This window comes from Crocodylus siamensis, chromosome 9 (genome assembly GCF_052110815.1).
Source record: "Crocodylus siamensis isolate JL-2025a chromosome 9, ASM5211081v1, whole genome shotgun sequence".
Lineage (NCBI taxonomy): Eukaryota > Metazoa > Chordata > Crocodylia > Crocodylidae > Crocodylus > Crocodylus siamensis.
In genome coordinates this window covers 59,943,464-59,963,918 of record NC_143403.1, presented here as the reverse complement: position 1 = coordinate 59,963,918, position 20,455 = coordinate 59,943,464, and the positions used below count along the sequence as shown (strand labels likewise).

The window sequence follows — 20,455 nt, the reverse complement described above, 5'->3', positions numbered from 1 at the left end:
GTACCACTAGCACAGAAGACCATATTCCCACTTCCATTATCAGCAACTTTTTCTTTGGCTTCCTTTTTTTTTCAATTTTAAAACAAGCAAGCATAGTCACATTCTTTTTTATTCTCACCCCAAGCGACATACCTGTCACACCCTGACATCAGCCTAAACATAGCCAGAAAATTGTTACCATTATGTCTTTTAAAAGTGCTGTATCAGCAGCAATGGAAAATTAAGTTTATTTAGCCACCAACAAGGTGGGAACAGCCAAAAGAGAAGTTGCTGTTCAAGCTTCATTTCATTCCCAAAGTACTTGCACCAATCTATGAGATGGATGGTTCAAATATGGGTTGGCCCTTTCACATCTGGGGACTTCAAAGTTGGACTGTCAGCTGGGACATCAATAAATACAAATAGAGGACTGTGATATCTGTGCCCTTTATTGTAGGCAGAGATTATTAATTCCTTTCAAACAGACCACCACTGACCCACACCAGAGGTGCCAGTGCTTGCTTACTACCAACCCAGGCTGAACTCTATCTAGTGGCACAAAGAAGAAAAGTTTCTTAGGCAGACATCCCTGGAGAGGCTTCTCAGAATTTAACTTTTTGAGTCTGCAGCTCAATATTTGTAGAATGCAGGGAAAACCTGCAGACAAATGGCAAAAAATATTTGAGGTTAGTGCAGGATGCAAGTGTAACCCAAGGGTACTCCAAGAGGTACCCTCTCTCCAACTGAAGGGATCAAAGCAGGTGCACAAGCCCTGTGGGAGGTGTAGGGACTCTCCTCGCCCTATAGAGCAGAGCCAGACCACCAATGGGGACTTAACCATATACCTTTTAATACTGGGAACATAACAGGCATAAATCAGAGGGTAGAGTGGACACTACAATGCCCCAAGGGGGCAGGATTCAACAAAGGTTAGACACTTACAATCACTGACAAAAAACAGGGTTAACAAAATATAAAACACAAACAGCAGACCAAACAATACAGGTTGGTGAAATATAAAAAGGCACAAAATGCAAAATGTCAAATGACAAGGAAATATATGACTTTGGTACCTGGAGGGGGAGAAAGGGGTGGGGGGGAACACAATGGCCCCTTTCTACTGCAAGAAGATTTGCTTCTTGTTATCTCATTCACCCCAAGTCACCTCAGCTGGGACTATGAACCCAGATCTCCCATGTGGTAGGCAGGAATACTGCCACACAGCCACCACTGGTGGCACTGCTCCAGCCTGCGAGGGGTCTTGACCTTCCAGGAGCCCCGGCCTCACATCGAGCTGCCTGGCCTCTGATTGGAGGAGCTGGAAGCAGAGTTGGGAACCTCTCAGGTTGCTGCTCAGATCCTTGCTGGAGCCGGGGGGAGCCTCTCCTGCTGGCTGCAGCCTCTCCCAGGGGATCCTGGAGCCCAGTGGGGGGCCTCTCCTGCCAGCCACACACCGCGCTGCTGAGGGTCCCACTGTTACCTGCAGGTCCAGCTCTTTCAGGATCTTCCAGGGCACTACTCCTGCCTTGCTGGCTCAGCTCTTGCCAGCTCTGTGAAGCTCCTTCCTTGTTGTCCCTCACTGGTCTCTTCCCTGAGTCAGCCCACGCTGCCCCTTTTATCCCCCTCCAGGTGACCCAAGGGGGCGAATCGGGACATGGGGGGGTGAGTCTCTGTGGCCTGATAGGTGCAGAAAGGGAATCCCAAGTCCTCCAATCATCTTTTACCCCTTTCAAAGCCCCTGAGCTAGGTCACTTCCAGCTAGCCCGTCACACAAGCATCTATTTAGCTTTTACCATGCTCTTCCATTCTGCTGACTCCTTTTCTAAGCACTGTCTGTTTTTCAAATTCACAATCAACCACCCTCAACTTTTGGGAACAGAACAAGGATTGCAAAAACAGCTGACATCTATCAGTCTTTAGGAAACTTTACTCTCTTGATCCCACTAAGAACAGTGAAAACATTTCTGAGAATGAATCAATGTAAGAGACAATACTGGAGTTTCAAGTCTCTGACAAATGCTTAGGAAATAGACATTCTTGGGAATTGTGGACAATGATTCTAGCCACCTAGTACCAACAGGATCTGCAGTTATCTTTATGGCCATATCCTTTCCTTGGTAGTTGTAACATCTGCAATGTAAATTACAAAGCAATCTTGTATGTTCTTCGCAAAGCTATTCAAAAGAAAATGACCCTGCTTCCCCAAAACAAAGATTTCCCTAAACCTGTGGTATGAAAGAGATTAAACAGAGTAATGGGACAAAGCATTTCTTCAACTTTCAAACAGGGCAGAATTAAAATAGGGCCAGGAGGGGTCTGAAACAGCTGAAATTTGTACAGTAGCCCCCAAGCATAGATTAATATAATCTGGGGTTGTATTCATGTTTGTGTATACAGGCAGCCCTTAGACTTACGACACAATTGGTTTCTGAAAACCATGTCCTAAGTGAAATGTTGTAACTTGGAACCAATTTTCTCATAAAAAACAATGTTATAAATGGGGAATTCATTCCTGAACCAAGGCTCAAGGCCCTATTTTCACTACAAATACCCCAGGATTTTGTACTCTTATCAATTATAGATAAGCAATATAGCTACATTAATGTATTTATTTTGTACTCTTATCAATTATAGATAAGCAATATAGCTACATTAATGTATTTATATTGTAAATAGCAATCGTATTGATTTGGAAGAACTTCTGTGAGGAGGCTTCGCTGGACTTTTTGAAAGGCTCTTGGTTGGACTTTTTGAAGGGTTCTTGGCTGGAGTCTTCTCAGGAGTCTTGTCTGGAGGTTTTTCTGGAGTGCTATCTGCTTTCTTAAAGAAAGTGTCCAAGGAAGTTTGGACAGATGTTCTTCAGGGAGATGAGCGACACCGCAAACTTGTTCTCTGGCATGGCGCTGCATTGGATCAAGGGTTGTAAAGTTGAAACTGAGGTCAGAAATTGAAACAGGGTGTCAATTTAGAAACCTTGTAAGTGTGAAACGATGTAACTTGAAACGTTTTAGGTCGAAGACTGCCTGTATTCCCTATGAAGTCAGGAGGGGACAGTATGCTTTCCTCACAGTTTTCCTCCTTCTTATCCAAAGCCTGTCCCCTTCCCTCCATGTAGATCCAGGACACTGCGGAGAGCACTGTGAGATTTATGGCTCTAGTGTCATGGAGGCATCTGATTTCCCTTCCACGTGGCAGGATACAGATTTGAACAGAGAGTACATTCTTGGCAAATGGGGTAACCAGGCCCTAACTGGACTCTTTAGGATTTGGTCCATAGAAATTCAGGTCTAAGTTTTCTTAGAAAAAAGCTCTTAATTTATTCTACTACTTGCCTGAAACATATGTTAACATGGGGTAGACCTTGCCCAGTGTGGCCTTGTGCCCTTCCAGAATGTCAATCAGCCACATTCACAGCTCTGAGAATACAAAAATGAGGAGTCAAGGTACCTGTCCCCCAAAACAACAATAATTCTGACCCCAGACCTGCCATCAGGAAAGTTTCAGTAGCAATAGTGCTATAAGAAATATGAAGAATAATTAGCTTTCACCTCCTGACTTTCAGAAGTTTCTGTGGAGCTGATGTTCTGGGAAGACACAAGCTATCACCAGGCAGCCATAATTCTGTTTTGATGATGTTTTTTTCACAGTTGATTCCTACAGAGTTGGGTTTTTTCAATAATCTCTTAGGACTTCTTATTCTACAACTCTGCTCTGCTTCCCACCGCCTCCCATGCCTTGGCAATTATTAAAATGGCCACAGAAAGCACTGGATGCATGTTAGTCCTTTCACTGAATATGTCTGCTGGACCAGCACAATCCATTTCTTCTTTCCCTGCCTCCTTGTTCACAAAGAAGCAGGCATCAAGGGAGATCATACAGGTTGAGGAGCTTGACAGGGAATGCAGGAAGATTATAGAGACTGACAAAGAGTTGGGGTGGGGGAGCATGTCTTAAATAGAGAATAAACTTAGGAGTACAAGATGCAGGGGTAGATTTGAAGTCTGTCCCATAACATCACCTTTAACAGAGGTCTACCTTGCCCCTTTTCTCTACACATTCTCCTACACTTTCTGAGCTCCTATTTTTCCCCAGAGGCATCATGACTGAAGGAAAAGAATGATCTTGGTGTTTCTTTCCCAGTCCTGGAGTTTGTCAGGTCACAGTTGTACTGAAATTATAAAAGGGGGTATCAAATGTAATCAGTGCCCCTAACAAGGGCAGAGCAGCAGCTATACAAGAGCTTGAGACAATTTAACAGTTTAGGAAGTCAGACATTGTTTATCTTTTTTCACAGAAGAAATAACTGAAAAAGGAAGTGTCACTAAACTCCGGGTATAAACCCACTCACTCCAGCTCCCAGCGGAGATAACTCCAAGATGAACTCTATGGTGAAATAGGTCTTCAACACTGTTTTGTAACAACAAGCCACTCATTTGATGAGGACTCATTCTTTTACGTCAATCTCCTGGTACGGGTCACTTTGGATGGAGGATGTGTGTGTACTGGTTTCATGCAGTGGATTCACTGGGGCAATGCCTTGTAGTCAACATCCTGCAGCAACCTGCACAATTATATTTGAGCCACAATAGATTCCCACTAAAACTTTTCAATGGGGTCTTAAAAGCAATGTCAAAAGAGAAGATTCTGATTGAGAAGAGTCAGGCTCTTTTAAAAAAGAAAAGCAGCTCTTAGCTAATTTCAGACTGTTTCTACAACCCATCCCCTTCCCCGTCTGACACAAATCAAAAGAAGAAAACTCCACCCAGTCTATCCAAAATGGGACTGAAACTCATCATCCTTCTTTCTAGTTAGTGATCATGCCAAAAGCCATTGAAGGAAAGACCCCCATTGATAGCACCGTGCTCTTCTTCACTCCTCAAACTTCCCTTTTCTGTTATTTGGAGGAATGATATTGGGGCTTAAATATAAACTTTATACTAAATCTCATTTTTTTCTGTTGCAAATCGTCAGTGGTTCAGTGGCCAGAGAGAACAGAGGCAATTAGCCACCTGAACTCAGAAAGTTTTAAACACTTAACTTTTCTTCTTCAGAGGCAAACCTAACAGAACTGTGACTGTACCAAAACCCATTGGCACAGTCAGTGGAGCATTCATCTTGATCCCTGCAAGGAAAAAGGGAGAAAACACCACTTACAATCCATGATGCTCTCTCAGCACAGCATGGCTTCTGTACAGCTATTTACAGCTGGCACACTATATCCACCCACTGCTTACAAGCTGCAAAGCCCTACACATTCCCTTTATGATGAGTTAATGGGTGCATGTAATGACATTAATGATCATTTGTTAATGAATCATTTAACTGGAAGGGCATCAGGAGTCAAGACAAAAAGGAAACTGGAGTCTTACTAGGTTTATAATTAGCAGTTTTGTTTGTAACATCCCAAATGAAACATCAAATCTATTTGCATTTACTTTTAGGCAACAGCAAACTTTACAACTTCTGCCGCTTACAACTGGTTCCTTAGTCACAGCTTTAGCACTAGTTCTGATGGATATGCAGAGCTCCCTTGCTCAGAGTATCCCCACATTTCCTGCCAACCATGCTAATTTATTGACCTATAACTTCAATTGAACTAGAGAGTGCTCATCATTTCCCATTCACATATCTATGGTCAAACCTACAAAAAGGAGCTTGTGCTGCTTCTCACAACCTTGGTATGCTAACAATCAAAGATCTTGTGAAGATTAGGGCACTGAAATAGCAATGAAACTCCAAGGCCCTTGATAATTTCTTATGCCAGGAATGATCCATATCAATACAGTTTGAGCAACAAAGTAACAACTACCTGTTTATTTTTGCCTTGCTGAACATGCATGGCCTCCCGTAAAGCCCAAAGGAACTTCACAAAAGTAATGGTGGTTTCATACAAGTCTGAAATTTAGCTACGTTTCTCCCTGTGAACACCCAAACATTATGGGGGTCCTGTTAAGTTTAATGTAGCTAACTTTATGAAGCAGCTGCAAGCACATGCACACGGGATCTACACAAGCATAATTAATACATCCACGCAGTGCATTTCAGGACACTTAATTCCCATGACCCATAATCATTTGTTATCCACCTGGTACCATGGTATTGCACCTACACCCTGATCTCCCTTTCTCTGCAAAGGAAATCTCAACGGTTGCATGCATTGTTATTTATCTCTTTCCTACTTATGCCGTGTAAGTTGGCTGTCCTCAGAAGTTATTTCTCTGGCAAAACTGAGAGTTCCATGCTTTCGGTCAAGTGGTAGGGGTGGTGGCCTTCCTGTGTTTCCAGGCTCAGGCAGCCAGCTTCCCTTCCTCCTTTCTTTTATTGTTCTGCTGTGATGGGTCTTTTAATCAATACAAATATTGTTCAGTTTTAGCCTGTAGTACTGGACTCCTCTCTTCCCCCCTCACTTCACTCCTTTACACCTGGAACTTTTCTGATTAAACCTGAAGTCTCCTCCTTTCACTAGGAGGAGCAGCCAGTCACAGAGTCCATTACTAACTCAATGGGATTTACTGCTGGAAATAGAGATGGCTAGCCTCTTAATCTGCAGACAGGCAGAAGGCAGTTGGTTCAGAGAGGCATGGTGGAAATACTGGTAATTTAGGTAAACTGTATCCACTTCACAAATGGCAGAAAGGATGGATGTTCAAGGAAGCTCCTCAAGGAAGGATAATCAATCTGAAGCTCTGAGTTAGCATGGTTATGTTGCTTCATAGTGGGCAAAGGGGTATAAGTGTTTCCAAACTGGGATGGACTGGTTGTGCAGCTACCTGGTAAATGTTATTTATGCATTTATTTATTTATTTGATGTATATGCTGCCCTTCCTGACTAAGGGCCTTAAACAAAACAATGTTTGGTGGGGAGTGGAAGACCGCAGAAACAGTGATCAGCAATACAAAACTAACAGGAGAAAGAATATAATGAAGTGTGATGGCTGCTAGACTTTTAATAGGTCAATTTGTTTGAGTGCCTGCTTGTTGATAAGGTCATTTGATCCCCATCATTCTTCTGGGGATGGCTCAGGCTGAAATATTTATCATTAGAAAATGCAAATCACATGGGGAGAATATTCGGCGTTCGTAAGCACCAACACAATGGGCTTCCTTCTTTCCTGGACCCCAGACACTGTTGTAACAGTCATGACCAAGGACCTTGTGCTTATAGTAAAACAGGAACAGCGTGCAAGGGGTTGCTGATGTCATGTAAGTGCCCAGTTGTACAACAGAGGAACATAAACTTACTTACCCCAAAAAAAGAAAAAGAAAAAGAAAAAAAAACAGGAAGGTTATCTGAAGTATCCTAAGTGACAGGAGGGCAGGAAGCTGAGACTGGAAGGGATTGGAAATAGAGGCCTTAAACAGACTCCGTCATGTCTGTGGTTTCTTCTGCAGAAGAAAGTGACGTTAATTTCACATCAATTGGTTTTAACGTCAATGTTGTGTCCTCGGTGCCAGGCAGCAGAGTGCTGCCTCCAGTTCTGCCGGCCTGAATCTTAAAATGGCCACTTGGCAGAGCTGGGTCGCACCTGCCGGTTGCCTCTCCAGGCTCTTACAGTGGCAGACACCAGAGACGCTCTGCCATCCCCCCCGCCTTAGAATAGTTCCTGGGGGCTGTTCCCCTGCTGCTCCACCAAAACAGGCTCCCCCCAGAGCTTGTGAAAGGCCTTGAGTGGCAAGTATCCACCACACACCCCCACTAGCGTGAACACCTTGCACTTCATCTTAACCCACTGGCTCCCTAACCAAAATAATCCTGGTTTAAACTGAAATGCAAGGATCTGTACAGCCGTTGCACAAAGCCAGCTGCATTGCTGGGACAGGGCTGGGCCCCAGCTGCCCCCAAGTGCTTACTGCAGCTCTCACTATTCGCTGCATTTGATGCTCTTTTAGCAAGACTGTGAGAGCCAGCGAAGCACCCTGAACATGGAAAAGAGTTTCTTCAGAGGGATCATGGGCTTGATTGACAAACAGCCCCAAACATGAGGTTCCATAGGAGAAGTCATAAAAATCATATAAAGAAGTCTTGTCCCTAGATGGAGTCCTTCCATCTGGCTACCGGCTCCCTCCCCATATGAGCCAAAGGCTCTATGGATGAAACGGAAATCATACGGTTGACTTTGATCAGCGCAGTAGTCTCAAAGCACACCCACACCCAGTTCTGGTTCATATGATTAAACAGACAATGGGAGAGGAAACCTCTGGCGAATCTCTCCAGTTCCACACAAACACTTCTCCGAGCCCTGAGCCCGATGCTGATGTATCGGTGGTACAAAGAGCCAAGTGCCTCCACTGCAGAGTTGCCCTGACACTGCAGGAGTGAGGGGCAAAGGGCCCCATTTCAGTCCTTCCCCTCCCGGCGGTGGGGCTGAGATAGAGCCAGGCCATGGCACTCGTCCCCTAAGGAAGGAGGGGAGATGCTCCTGCATACAGGGGGGCTCTGAGGTGTGGGGTCCTGCCCAGGGAGACCTCAGGGTGCTTGCAGGGCCGGGTGCTGGGGGCTCCCTCTCCCTGGCATGAGGCCGAAGTCGGGTCCTTCTTCCCGGTCTCTTTTTCAGAGCTAATCTTTACACAGTCCGAACGGTAGGCAGTCAAGCGTTAGGGTGTCATCCCCAACCGTTATTTAGTAACGAAAAACGTTCGAAAACATCAGGTAGCGTCAGGTGCAGAGCCCTGACTGCGGAGCGGAGGTCAGGCTGGGGCCACAGCCTTCGCCGGCCGCCCCGAGCCGGAGGAAGCGGCGCTAACGCGGGAACCAGCGTCGAGTTCAGCCCGTCCCGGGGGCGGGCGCGAGGGACGCGCTGGACGGGGCGGGAGGGACGAGGCAGCTGCAGCGGCGGCGCCTGGCTCGGCCCCAGCGGCTCTTCCTACCCCCTCCCCACGCCCCGGGCTCCCCCCGGGGCTTAGTCACTCGCACGAGCCTTTGTTCTGCTTTCGCCCCCATTGGCTGCGCCCCGGCCGCCGCCCGGCGGGGGTGGGGGCCGCGCAGCATATAGAGCCCCGGGCGGGCAGGCTGGCGGGCAGACCGCGCTGCAGGCACACAGCGAGCCGAGCCGCCTCTGCTCTCCTCTCCTCTCCTCTCCTCTCCTCTCGACATGGCCTCCGCCGCGCTGGAGATCGTGGGCATGGGGCTCAGCATCCTGGGCTGGCTGGGCGTGCTCGTGACCTGCGGGCTGCCCATGTGGCAGGTGTCCGCCTTCATCGACGCCAACATCGTGGTGGCGCAGAGCCTGTGGGAAGGGCTGTGGATGACGTGCGCGGTGCAGAGCACGGGGCAGATGCAGTGCAAGCTCTACGACTCCATCCTGGCGCTGAGCCCCGAGGTGCAGGCGGGCCGCGCCATCACCGTGCTCGTGGCGCTGCTGGGGCTGGTGGCGCTCATGGTGACCGTGATGGGCGCGCAGTGCACCAACTGCGTGCGGCCGGGCCGCGCCAAGTCCTGCATCGCCTTGGCCGGCGGGGCCATCTACGTCCTGTGCGGCGTCCTGGTGCTCATCCCCGTCTGCTGGTTCGCCCACATCACCATCACCGACTTCTACGACCCCGCCGTGCCGCGCTTCAAGAAGCGGGAGATGGGCGCCTCGCTCTACATCGGCTGGGCGGCCACGGCGCTGCTGCTCGTGGGCGGCGGGCTCATCTGCTGCGGCGCCCGCGGGCACAAGGACGAGGACGCCTTCCCCGTCAAGTACTCGGCCCCGCGGCGGCCCACGTCCAACGGCGAGTACGACAAGAAGAACTACGTGTGAGCCCCGCCGGGGCCGCAGGTACCGACCCCCGCGGGGCTCCCGGACTCGGGCTGGACTGGGAGGCTGCGGGCCTCGGGGCCAGGCGTCCCCGGACTGTCCCCGCCTCGCTCCGAGCCCCCCCGGCCCGAGCGGCAGCTCGACGCCGCGCTCCTCCTCGCTGCCGCCGCCCCGCGCCGCCCCGCGCCCCCGCCTCGACCCCCGCGGCCGCGCCGGAGGGAGGCCGGCTCCCAGCCGCCCAAGGGGCGCCCGGGGGAAAGTACGAGCCCGGTTTGCCTCGAGCCGCCACGCGCCTGCTTCGTCCACCGCTCGCCCGGCAGGGCCGCGGCCCCGCTCTCCCCGGCCCGCACCCGAGGCGCGGGGGCGCGGCGGGGCTCCCTCCGCTCCGGGCAACTGTCCTCGTGTCAGATCCTCTTCAAAGCAGACTGCTTGGGGCTGAAACGGCTCTTATTTATTTGTCCTCCCTAACTTGCCCACTATTTAAGAATGTTTCGATTTTATTTTTTGAGCTTGAGTAACCAAAATATAGATTCTTTCTAAAACTTTCCACTAGCTTTGGTCTTCATTCCTGCTTTAAATGAGTCCTCTCTGCCCGGCTCTGACTGAAGACATCTGGGGAAAGAAGAATCATGCTGAAGCTGGGCTTCGGGATTTTAACTGGCTGTCGGATTAATCCTTGTTGCGGGAAAGGCAGGGAAGGGTGGCATCATTAAAGCATTCACGCCATGCAAAATGGTTACAGCTGAACATAAAACCGCTCAGTCCTTTCTTCCTTCACTCAGGCAACCCTTCTTTCCTCCTTAATCCCTTTCTGTTCTGTTTACTTGAATGTGAAATCACATCAGGTGTCCTGGGGCAGCAATGCAACAGATTCACTGACTCAGGAGGTCTCTTGGCATCCGGTGTACAGCACTCAACATTTGTGTGTCCTCGGACATGTTGTTGTGCATGCACTGTTGGAAACGGAAGGTATTCGGAACATGCTATTCAGAATATACATGGTGGGACCTAATGGGCTCTTTTTGTAATCGCATTTTAAAAGACTGAGAAGTTTTGGTGGCTTATTTACTGAACCTGTCTGGTTCTCAATGTCAAATTTTATACACTTAGTCGACCACATGCAAAATTATAACATGGGGCTGTGCAATCGCAGTTAAACTCACCAGAACTCACTTTCCTTTACATGAAAAAGTACCGAAAGATTTTAAAATGCTCAAAGATCTTAGCCTAGTGACTTAGCTGACACTTTACACAGAGTAGTCCAGGAGTTCCCAAAGCCATGCCACCAGAACCTTATCATACCATACATAGGGGAGGGAAGATGACCTAATTTTGCTCTGAACAATTTTAACTTTGGATTTCTTAACCTTGACATGTTGTAAATGTCAGTGCATCATGTGTTTAACATACACTTCTTGCTTTTGTATGTACAGTAGACAAACTGAGGTTGAACTAGATTAGGGAGCAAGAGACACTTCCTCATACAAATCCTAGGAACAGGAAAACAAGGTATAGGACATCTCTCACCTGTAACTTATACCAACACAGGACTCCTACTAACCACCATGAAGCCCACATCATGGAAAAACTGCTTCTCCCTCCACCCCCCAAGATAACATACTGTTCAGAACTCAAGAGTCTCCCTTATACCATATGGCTAAATTTGACTGCCATGTCACAGACACATATTAATGCATTGCTCCCCTAACCTATATGCTTGTACATCAGCTCTGAATACCTGCTCATACCACTGGGGTTTGTGACTTGACTGGATCTGTAGTTCTGCAATAGGGTTTTATCGATACTGGTTTTGCTTTGCTTATAAGCATCAAAAAGTGGTGGTACCAATACATAAGGAGACCAGAGACCTGAGGCACTTGGGTTATGATCCAGGTATTGTGGCTGTGGTTAATATTAAACAAGTCTTGGTGAAGAAGTGAGGTTACTGCTCTCATGCCTGAAGTTAAATGCATTCTTGGTTGCAAGCTACCAGTTTATCTAATAACTCAGCACAACCCACCTCTGTAGAACTTTCTTCTGTAAAGAGCTGCGGTTCTTAACCCATCAATGTCTTACATAAGAGCTACCATGCTGTTATCGTGATCTAATGTGTAGTTTTGGTACAAGAATGAAATATTCTGTATTTCGTCATTGCAACTTTTTTTTTTAAATGTAACCTTATAAACTGTACATGAATTTAAATGTATACATTTTTAAAGAAATCTACCAAAGTTGGCTTGTAACTTGTTTGGTACCTTATTTGTGTCAGTCATATATTTCTTCAGGCAAGGATATGAGACAAATTAACCTCCAAGCTGACTACATAAAAATCAATAAGGATACATCTACCACCTTCTGTTTCTACAATTATCCCCCTACACTGCACTGTCACTCAAACTAATCTAGCCACTGGAAATAAGGAAAGCAGTCAACAGATATTAGACAAAATCCTGCAATCTTTATTTAGTTTTTTCTTAGACTCAGCCCATAGAATTAACAGAATTTTGCCCAGGTAACAAATAAAGCTACTCTTCTACAAATACATCTGTATGTAATTTTACTTGTGTGTTTTTGTCTCTATTAGTCAATGGAGATAAAATTATACACATGTGAAAGTATTTGCCAGATTGGGAACTAAACAGACATGTCAAGATTTGAGCTTTAGCCAGGGGATATTTTTTAAATTGAGCTGGTATTTATATTTTGAACTGCTTGATGGATACCTTTACATCCATGTAAGACTGGATCAGCTGGAAAGCAAACTGACAAGTTACTGTATCCAGACAGTGTTTCCTCCTTATGTATCTATCAGTAAAAATAGTATCATCCTGCTTATAATGAGTTCTCTGCCAAAGTAGGCCAAAGCTCCACCAAAGTCACTAGAGCTGTGCCCTTTCACACAAATAGAAAATCTGACCCATTTTTTCTCAAAAGTTTATTTATCCTTAATCTCATCCTTCCGTAGTCTTCTCTCTCATCACACTTCATAAAAATAACCTGGGAGGATACAAACAGTGATATCACTGAGGTTGGATTCAGGACAGAACCCTGGGTAAAAAATAAACAAGTGTAGCAGAAATAAGGAAAGATGTTAAGAAAAACCTGTTTTCATCAAAATGACATTTGGGCTTGAATGTGCCACAGATTAAATACCTCCAACTTCCATATTTTAAAGCTAAGTCACCTGGTTTTTACTGGGGATACAGAAGGAAGAAATCAGACTTAGTAGTTTTGACCTGTTTGACCTCAAGTAAAGGAGACAGATGACATAGTGATTCTTAACCAGGGTGATCCCCAACCCTTTGAAGGGTGTGGGGATATGTAAGGAGATCCTCCATCCCTACTGCTTGGCCCCTCTGCAAGGAAGTAAGCACAGTAAGATATACATTAGTTCTTGAAATTGGGTGCCACTCAATTGACAAAAGGTATGTAGGGGTGCCTCAAGTCCAGTGGGAGTGCCTTGAGTCCAAAAAGGTTGAGAATCGTTGGCATACACACACTTTCCAAGCAAAATTCTTTTGTGCTGCCCATTTGTGGCTGGGACAGATGGATCACTTCTACTGGGAACTGGCTAGTTAGCTGTCTACAGACTAGTCAGCACTTAGACGCCCTCCTGGGGCTGCAGATCAGAGTGCCAGTAGTGTTGGTAGGTTTTATGACAAGAACATATTGGGAAATGAAGTGACCATCATGCAGACTGCTAACCATGGGAAAAATACATTTTAATCACTGCCAGTCCACGTTCAGTGGAAAGACACTCATTGACTTCAGTGGGTTTTAAATCAGGCCTACTGTGACATGATATCCTTATGGCGTGTACAAAATGGGACTGGTGGAAAAGGAAGAGTTTCTCAAATGCCACTCACATTACCCTATGAACAAAAAATTAATGTTTCACCAAATTGTACATTTTAATTGGAGTTTCCTCTAATAGGTATTGCACATTCTAATAGGAAATGTCTAGTAGGAACCTTGCCCAGGTTATAGCCTTCTCAGGGAGATCTATTAACTTTTTCCAACATTCTCCCTCTTGTTTGGCACAGTTGTTGTTTTAAAAATGAAGGCAACATCTTCAAAGACTTCATTTTGTGGCATTCTCACCAGTTCTGTTGGGATTAACAAAAGCTCCTTGCCACCCTCCCATTAATGCTGGGATGGAGAAAGGGTGTCTGCCAGTTTGGCCTTTCTCCTGCTAAATGAACCATTTCATCATTATGAATTTGAATGTAACCTAAAGTTCATACCCTGCAAATCTAGTTAGATCCTGTCTGTGCAAGGAAGGGAAATGCACTAAGAAGAGGGAAGGGGAAACTCAATCAGTCACGTTTGCAGCAGGATGTTTAAGGAAATATTTCCTTTTCCTGCAGAGATATATTTGTCATGCATCTGCTCTTTGGAATATACTGAAACCTTTTACATTCTGAGGGTGGAACAACCCTATCCCCAGGGTACTTATGTTAAAACCAGACTAATAAATAATATGCAATTTTTCCATTTTTTCCCCTGTTCAATCTCTCCAGTTGCAGTTAGGTAGTATACCTTAAAACTTTTGTTAAAACCCACTCTTTGAGACACATCAAAGCATCCAAAATGTTCTGTTAGACCCCAATCTCTTATACTTGCTGCAAGAGGGAATATTCTGCATCCTGTGGGGCTTCTCTAATATGGCTTTGAAATGAAATGAAGAACAAAATTATCTTTTGTTTTGGTTTGGAGGTTTGTTTGGGTTTTCTTGGGAGGGGGGGACATTGAGGGGTACATCATGCAAAATCACTAATTTAGGCACATTTCCTGGGTGCTAGATTTTTCTCTTGTAAGTCTACTAAGTATGATTTAGCTTAGATTTCTGCCAAATGAAATCAATCAGAAAACAGCCTGTGAATTCTGCCTATAGGTCAAGGTCTCCATTCAACTTACTGGTAGACTGTGGTTGGTCAAATTCTTTTAAAAGAGCCACAAAAAAGACCCAGCTTTATGTTTTAAAAGTGACTGGATTCTGTCAATCCCATTTTGATCAGGGTAGTTGTCCATGTGTCTATGAGAAAGAGAGAGACAAAAATGTAATTCCAGCCTGCAGGAGAGGGCTGCCTGTTTGGAAAGACCCCTCTTACTGCAGCTTTCCGTTACAAGAAAAGGACAATTTCAGCCACTGCGTCATTGATAAAACTTCCCATGGCAACAGCGGAGCTTTGCAGTTGCTTGGATACACAACCCTTGCTTTACCTTTTCTTTTTCTTAAACGCAAATTGAGACATTCTGCCATGAATCAGTTTAACGGCTTGCTTTGTGTTTGGCATTTTGGGAGTTTGTTTACAACACTGAGTTTTCTCCCCTCCCATAATCCTTTGTGCAGGTTACGCAGCTTAAAACCAAAGTTACAGCAATGAAAGGTTGTAAGTATTTTGAATTAACTGAAAGAGATCTAATCATATGCATTATATCCAAAGCATCCTCTCAGACTTGTAACAATCTCCTCATTACATTGAACTCCTGTTTCTGTGAGCTATGCTTCTCCGGAACATGGGGCTCACCTTACTGAATTCAAATGTAGTCTCCAGAACCGTCCTCAGATTCAGAACCAGAGTTTGCCCATTGGAAATTGCCATGGAATTGCAACAGGAGTTGTATAATCTGCAGTTTCTCTTCCTTCAATAGCCTGGTCCAGACGCAGACAGAAATAGACACACACTATACCCGGAGATACTGCACATGTTTTTGAGAGGGTTAATGGATACTGAATACTTTTTTAGGATGCCTGAAGTATAAACCTATTTCTTTACTCTGCACCTCATACTCCGTTTACAGCTCTGTAAAATAATGCGGTAAGGAAGATTGCATGGGAGCGCCTGGTGGACTGTCGAGCTGCCTGGGAACTATCAGCAAGACTCTGAGAGCCTCCAGAAGGACGTTACCCAGAGTTGGGGGGTTACGGTGGAACTGACTAATAACTCTACCAAACCACAGACTTCAGCTCAGTCTGCACCACAAAGATGAAGTGGCAGAAATGCACCGCACCCCACCGCCCTGCCACCAAGTAGCATAAGGCTTTGGTTTCCACCCAGCACCAGGCAAGAGTCCCATTCCTCCAGCCAGTTCTTGTTGTCCCTTCCAGTAGCTGATGACTTCCTAGGGTGCACTGCACTATGGCAGCAGCGCTGCTGAGTGGAGCCATGTGGAACCACTAGAAGCACCTGGCCACCTCTGTACTGGATGGCTTGCCTGCAGTGGCTGCTGGCTGGTGCCAGAAAGGGGTAAGTAATAAATAAAGCCTTCAGCATCTATTAAGTCAGGGAGAGCTGGGGGAAGACAAAAAACAAGCATAGGGCTGGTATTCAACCAACAAGAATGCAATAACCCTAGCCATGTATAGGAAAAAAGCAGGGAAAATTGCTGGGAGGGACTGCAGGAGGTCACCTCGTACAGCCCCCTGCTAAAGGCAGGATCATCCCTGTGTAAACCATCACTGCTAAGTGTTTATCCAACTGACTAATTATCAGTAATTTTAACCTCAATCCATTCAAACAATTGAACAGGAAAAGGAAAAAAAGTCACAAATCATCCCAGGGATAATAAAGCCATCAACAACAAGCCACATGTTCGTAACATTTAGAGACAAAACTGAAACAAGGAGATGCAAACACTAGCCAGAACAGAATAATACCAAGGGACCCAGACTGACTGAAAAAACAGGCAGGAAATAAACTACAACACATATGCTGATCCTTGTCAGGGCAGTTCAAATGGACAGGAAGTTTTAAATCACAGCTGGCAGCTTCTCTGCAACAGGGCTCCTAAAGCTGCAGACACTAGTGGAGTTGACTTAGTGGTTTCAGAATTATACTCCCTAATTTAGAAAAGGCCAGCAAATCTCCTGTGGAAAATGCATTTAGAATATGGCAGTCTGTTTTTGGCTACTCAGCACCAATGGACTGTCACAGTAGCTGTAGAGCAGGGGTGGGCAAAATACGGACTGCCACGCCATTCTATCCAGCCCACAGGGCCTCTAACAAATTTCGAAAATTAATATTTATCTGCCCTGGCTGCCTACCAAGAGGTCCTTTTTTTTTTTTTTTTTTTTTTTTTTTTTTTTTTTTTTTTTATTAAAAACATTTTATTAGTAAAAGCTGTCACTATGAAACACATTAAGAAAAACTACAAGTAAACAAAACGCACCTGAGGTTTCACAAAGTTAATAGAAACTCACTTTTACAAATTTTCCTAACATTCACAGAACAAATAAAATCACTTGTGACTTCCTGAAAACCCATTTAGAAATCATTTAACTTGTTTCTTATATAATTGCAAGTACCCTCACCCACTCTTGGAGCCCCTTCTCCATTTTATCACAGGGGAAAAAAACAAAAACAGGCACTATTAAACACATTGTTGAACCAGAATCCCACCTTATTACATAATATTCACATATTCAACGTCGCAATCGACCTGCTGAAGGCCCCCCCCACCCTTTCTGGCAAATATGCTGTCCCTTAAACTATCCTATGCCTACACGGGGCTGAAACAAACCTCTGAAGTCCAGCCCTTCCCAGGGCGTTGTATCCCCTCCTTGCGTTCTCTGCTTTCCTCTTCCTCTATAGAAATACAACTCGTGCATAGCTAATTGCAGACACTCTATCGTTGAAAAGCACGAGCCCTTTAGTGCTAGGAGGGAACGCACTTTCCAAATTGCTACTTTAATACATGTGACAAGCACCCTCACACCCCATGACCCATCCGTCCCTACCAAGAGGTCCTCAATGGCTTGCCAAAACTCAGTAAGCTGCCCTCTGCCCAAAATAATTGCCTGCCCCTGCTGTAGAGCCATTCTCCACCCTACCAACAGCTTGGGGTAAGGGATGATTCTCTCCTTTCTAATTCCTAACAGATCTCCCTCTTCATCCAGGTCTGCACAAGGCAGAACTTGACTACTGACATGTAGTCAGTTCTTGAGTGGAGACTCTGAACGGCACCCAGTGGTTTGCACATGTCAGGGATTGGGAATTACAATGGGGCAAAGCACACCAGGGCAAGCCTCTCCTCTGCATAACAGCAAGTACCTGGATTTTTAAAGTCTTAACTGAAAGACTTATGCAGAAAATTGTCTAAAGTTCAGTTTACCTTCCTCAGAAGGATGACTAATGAACTGAACCTGCTAACATTTCACCTTGTGGTTCCAGAGTGTGTGTTTTTAGACTTGTGCTGAGAGCACTGAAATCTAATGAAGAACAGAACCAGACAGTTCTGGTTTCACACGTACCAATTCTAGAGCCCTGCATTAACTGCTTCCACGACAGGCAAGAGACTGGAAGATACAAGATATCTGTGGAAAGGAGATCCCAGTCCAAAATGAACTAGGTCCCAAATTACAAGAAGATGGTAAAGAAGCAGAATGATTATGCTCTGACTTTCTTCAAAGAAGCTAGGAAAAAGCTTCAACAGGAGTAATTTACAAGGTTTCTAGCGAATGGCTAATTTAATTTAATCTGATAAAGAAGTTAGTCTTTTTCATCTAAACAAACTCTTAGACACAGAAGGGGAAGACAGGGCTGGGATTTAGATATGGTCAAAGCCAGATTAACCCCTTGGTGGACCCTAGGCAAACAAACTCATGGGTCCCAGGCCAGACAAGACCCCCCCCCTCCACCCTGATGCTGCCACTCGTGGGGAGCAGGGCTCAGAGTCACCGCTAGGAGGCGAGGCTGGCAGAGGGGAGGGGAAGGGAAGGGAAGGAAAGGGAAGGGAAGGGAGGGAAATGGGGCCATTTGTGCTGCAGCCACAGAAGGAAGGAGCAGCTCAGGGCCCTAGGCATGTGCTTAGTTTGCCTATACATTAATCCAGCCCTGAATATGGTTTATAAACCCAGCCAATCTTGGAAACAGTATTTACTCAAATAAAAAACAAGGAAGCCACATTAAATGCATTGTCTATCTTTGAACTGCTACTGAAAGCAGCATGTGCTCAGGAATGGAAATCAACTATGAAGTGGGTTAAATGCAGCCAACACTAAGGGTGACTATAAAGGACACGGCCCATATGAAGCAAATATGCTGGTGTGGTTCCCTTGTATGTGACTAAGACAAGAAGCTTTTTCCCCCAATTTTGATTAGAGGGATTTTTTGTTTTTAATATCATGTCTCAGGACTAATTAGCCAAATCAGTTCCAAATTCTATCAACTGAGCAAAGCTCAGTTGTTCAAGTCTGTGTGGTGCTACCACTGGCAAGCATCTTCCCTTCCAAACTCTTCAGCCTGGGACTTTAGATACTCACAAATCCATGGCAGGTATCCAGTGTGAAGGCCCCAAGCCCAGAGGCCCTGGAGTTCAGATGCCCCTGAGTCTTGATTGCTCTTAGTCAGAAGTCCAAAGGAGTGAGCTAAGGAAAAATCCCCCATCTCCATAAAAATAAAGCATGCAGTCAAGATCCCTCCATTGGAAGGCTATAATAGACTTCCTCAGGGGCTCCTGCCTGAAGTGCATTAGATGAGTTTTCCACCCTTAACTACACACAAGGATAGATTAGGATAACATGTTGATTAAAGGGAAAGAAAACTCATTTTTGAATAAATACACAACATGTTAGTGCCCACTGAGCACAGTCTCCCCCACCATGTGCCAGCAATTCATGCCACTGAAAACCAGAGCCTGGCCATCCAGAGCCACACTCTGCTGCCAGCAGACTCCCAGCTGCAGGAGCACTGCGGCTGCAGCTTCCCTGGGCCCCAGGACCTCAGGTAAGGCTGCTGGGGTCAGCACAGTTGATGGCCCCAACCTTCCCTATCCCACCTGGGGTAATCTGCCATGCACCACAGCGCACATGGCACAGGTGTTCGCTGGGGACAAGTAGCAGCTGCTTCTTGTCCCCAGAGAAACAGACATCTGTGCTCATGTGGACATGGCCTCAGATTTATTTTCTGTGCTGTAGCAGTGCAAAGGGGACATATTCAAGAGAAACTTCCAATAAAATTCTATACCTGGAAAATTATATCAAATTTATTCATTTTCCGTATATTTAATCTAATTATTGGGAGGTCATTTTATAATCAGGGTCATCTTATATTCAACTAAATATGGCATTGCTACCTTTCAACCTTTTTGTTACAGCAAAAAGTTGTTTATTTTAAAATGCACCAGAAACCAGGTTGTTTATTTCTTAAAGTAAATGTTTAAATGTTTGACTTTTAAATATAAACAATGGATAACCCTCTAAAAAGTGGCCTTGTTCACATCAGTAAGCTTTGAATTCTGTGCCAGCTTTTATCACACTGAAGTGTGTTGCTGACTTCACGCCCAATCCTGTGAGATACTCAGGGACATCCATGGACATCCTCACACTACCTCAGTCCCTGTTTTAAGCAACATATTCAATGAAACCTCCTTGATTTTGTAATGCATCTCCACATCTGCACACAGGAAAATAGGCAACAGCACAGGCAGATATGAATTTCACACAGAAATGAGGAATGTTACAAGCACTGAAAGTTAGGGAGACCCAACAAAATATATTCCAATATGGTCTTGACTAGTTTGGCAGCAAACTTGGGCTGCAATATCAAATGATTTCTTAAACTTCAGTAAGAGTGTATTTTCCTTAGACTGAAGCAGTTAACACTATCCAGACTGGTTGGGTGTTGTGAGCTCCCAGTGACATTTTTCTTTAACACATTCCAACTCCCATGTCAGTTAACCCCACCATATGTGGGTACCTCCATAGTTTCATAGTTAGTAGGGTCAGAAGGGAC

The 20,455-nt window shown here is 45.4% G+C and overlaps 1 protein-coding gene across 1 annotated transcript; it reads left to right on the top strand.

Annotated features, from left to right (window-relative positions):
* Positions 1-8,949: 8,949 nt before the first annotated feature.
* On the top strand, positions 8,950-9,874 carry CLDN5 (claudin 5). Its single transcript, XM_090063375.1, has one exon. The coding sequence runs from the start codon at positions 9,072-9,074 to the stop codon at positions 9,720-9,722; it is 651 nt and encodes a 216-aa protein (XP_089919501.1). The 5' UTR covers positions 8,950-9,071; the 3' UTR covers positions 9,723-9,874.
* Positions 9,875-20,455: the final 10,581 nt, after the last annotated feature.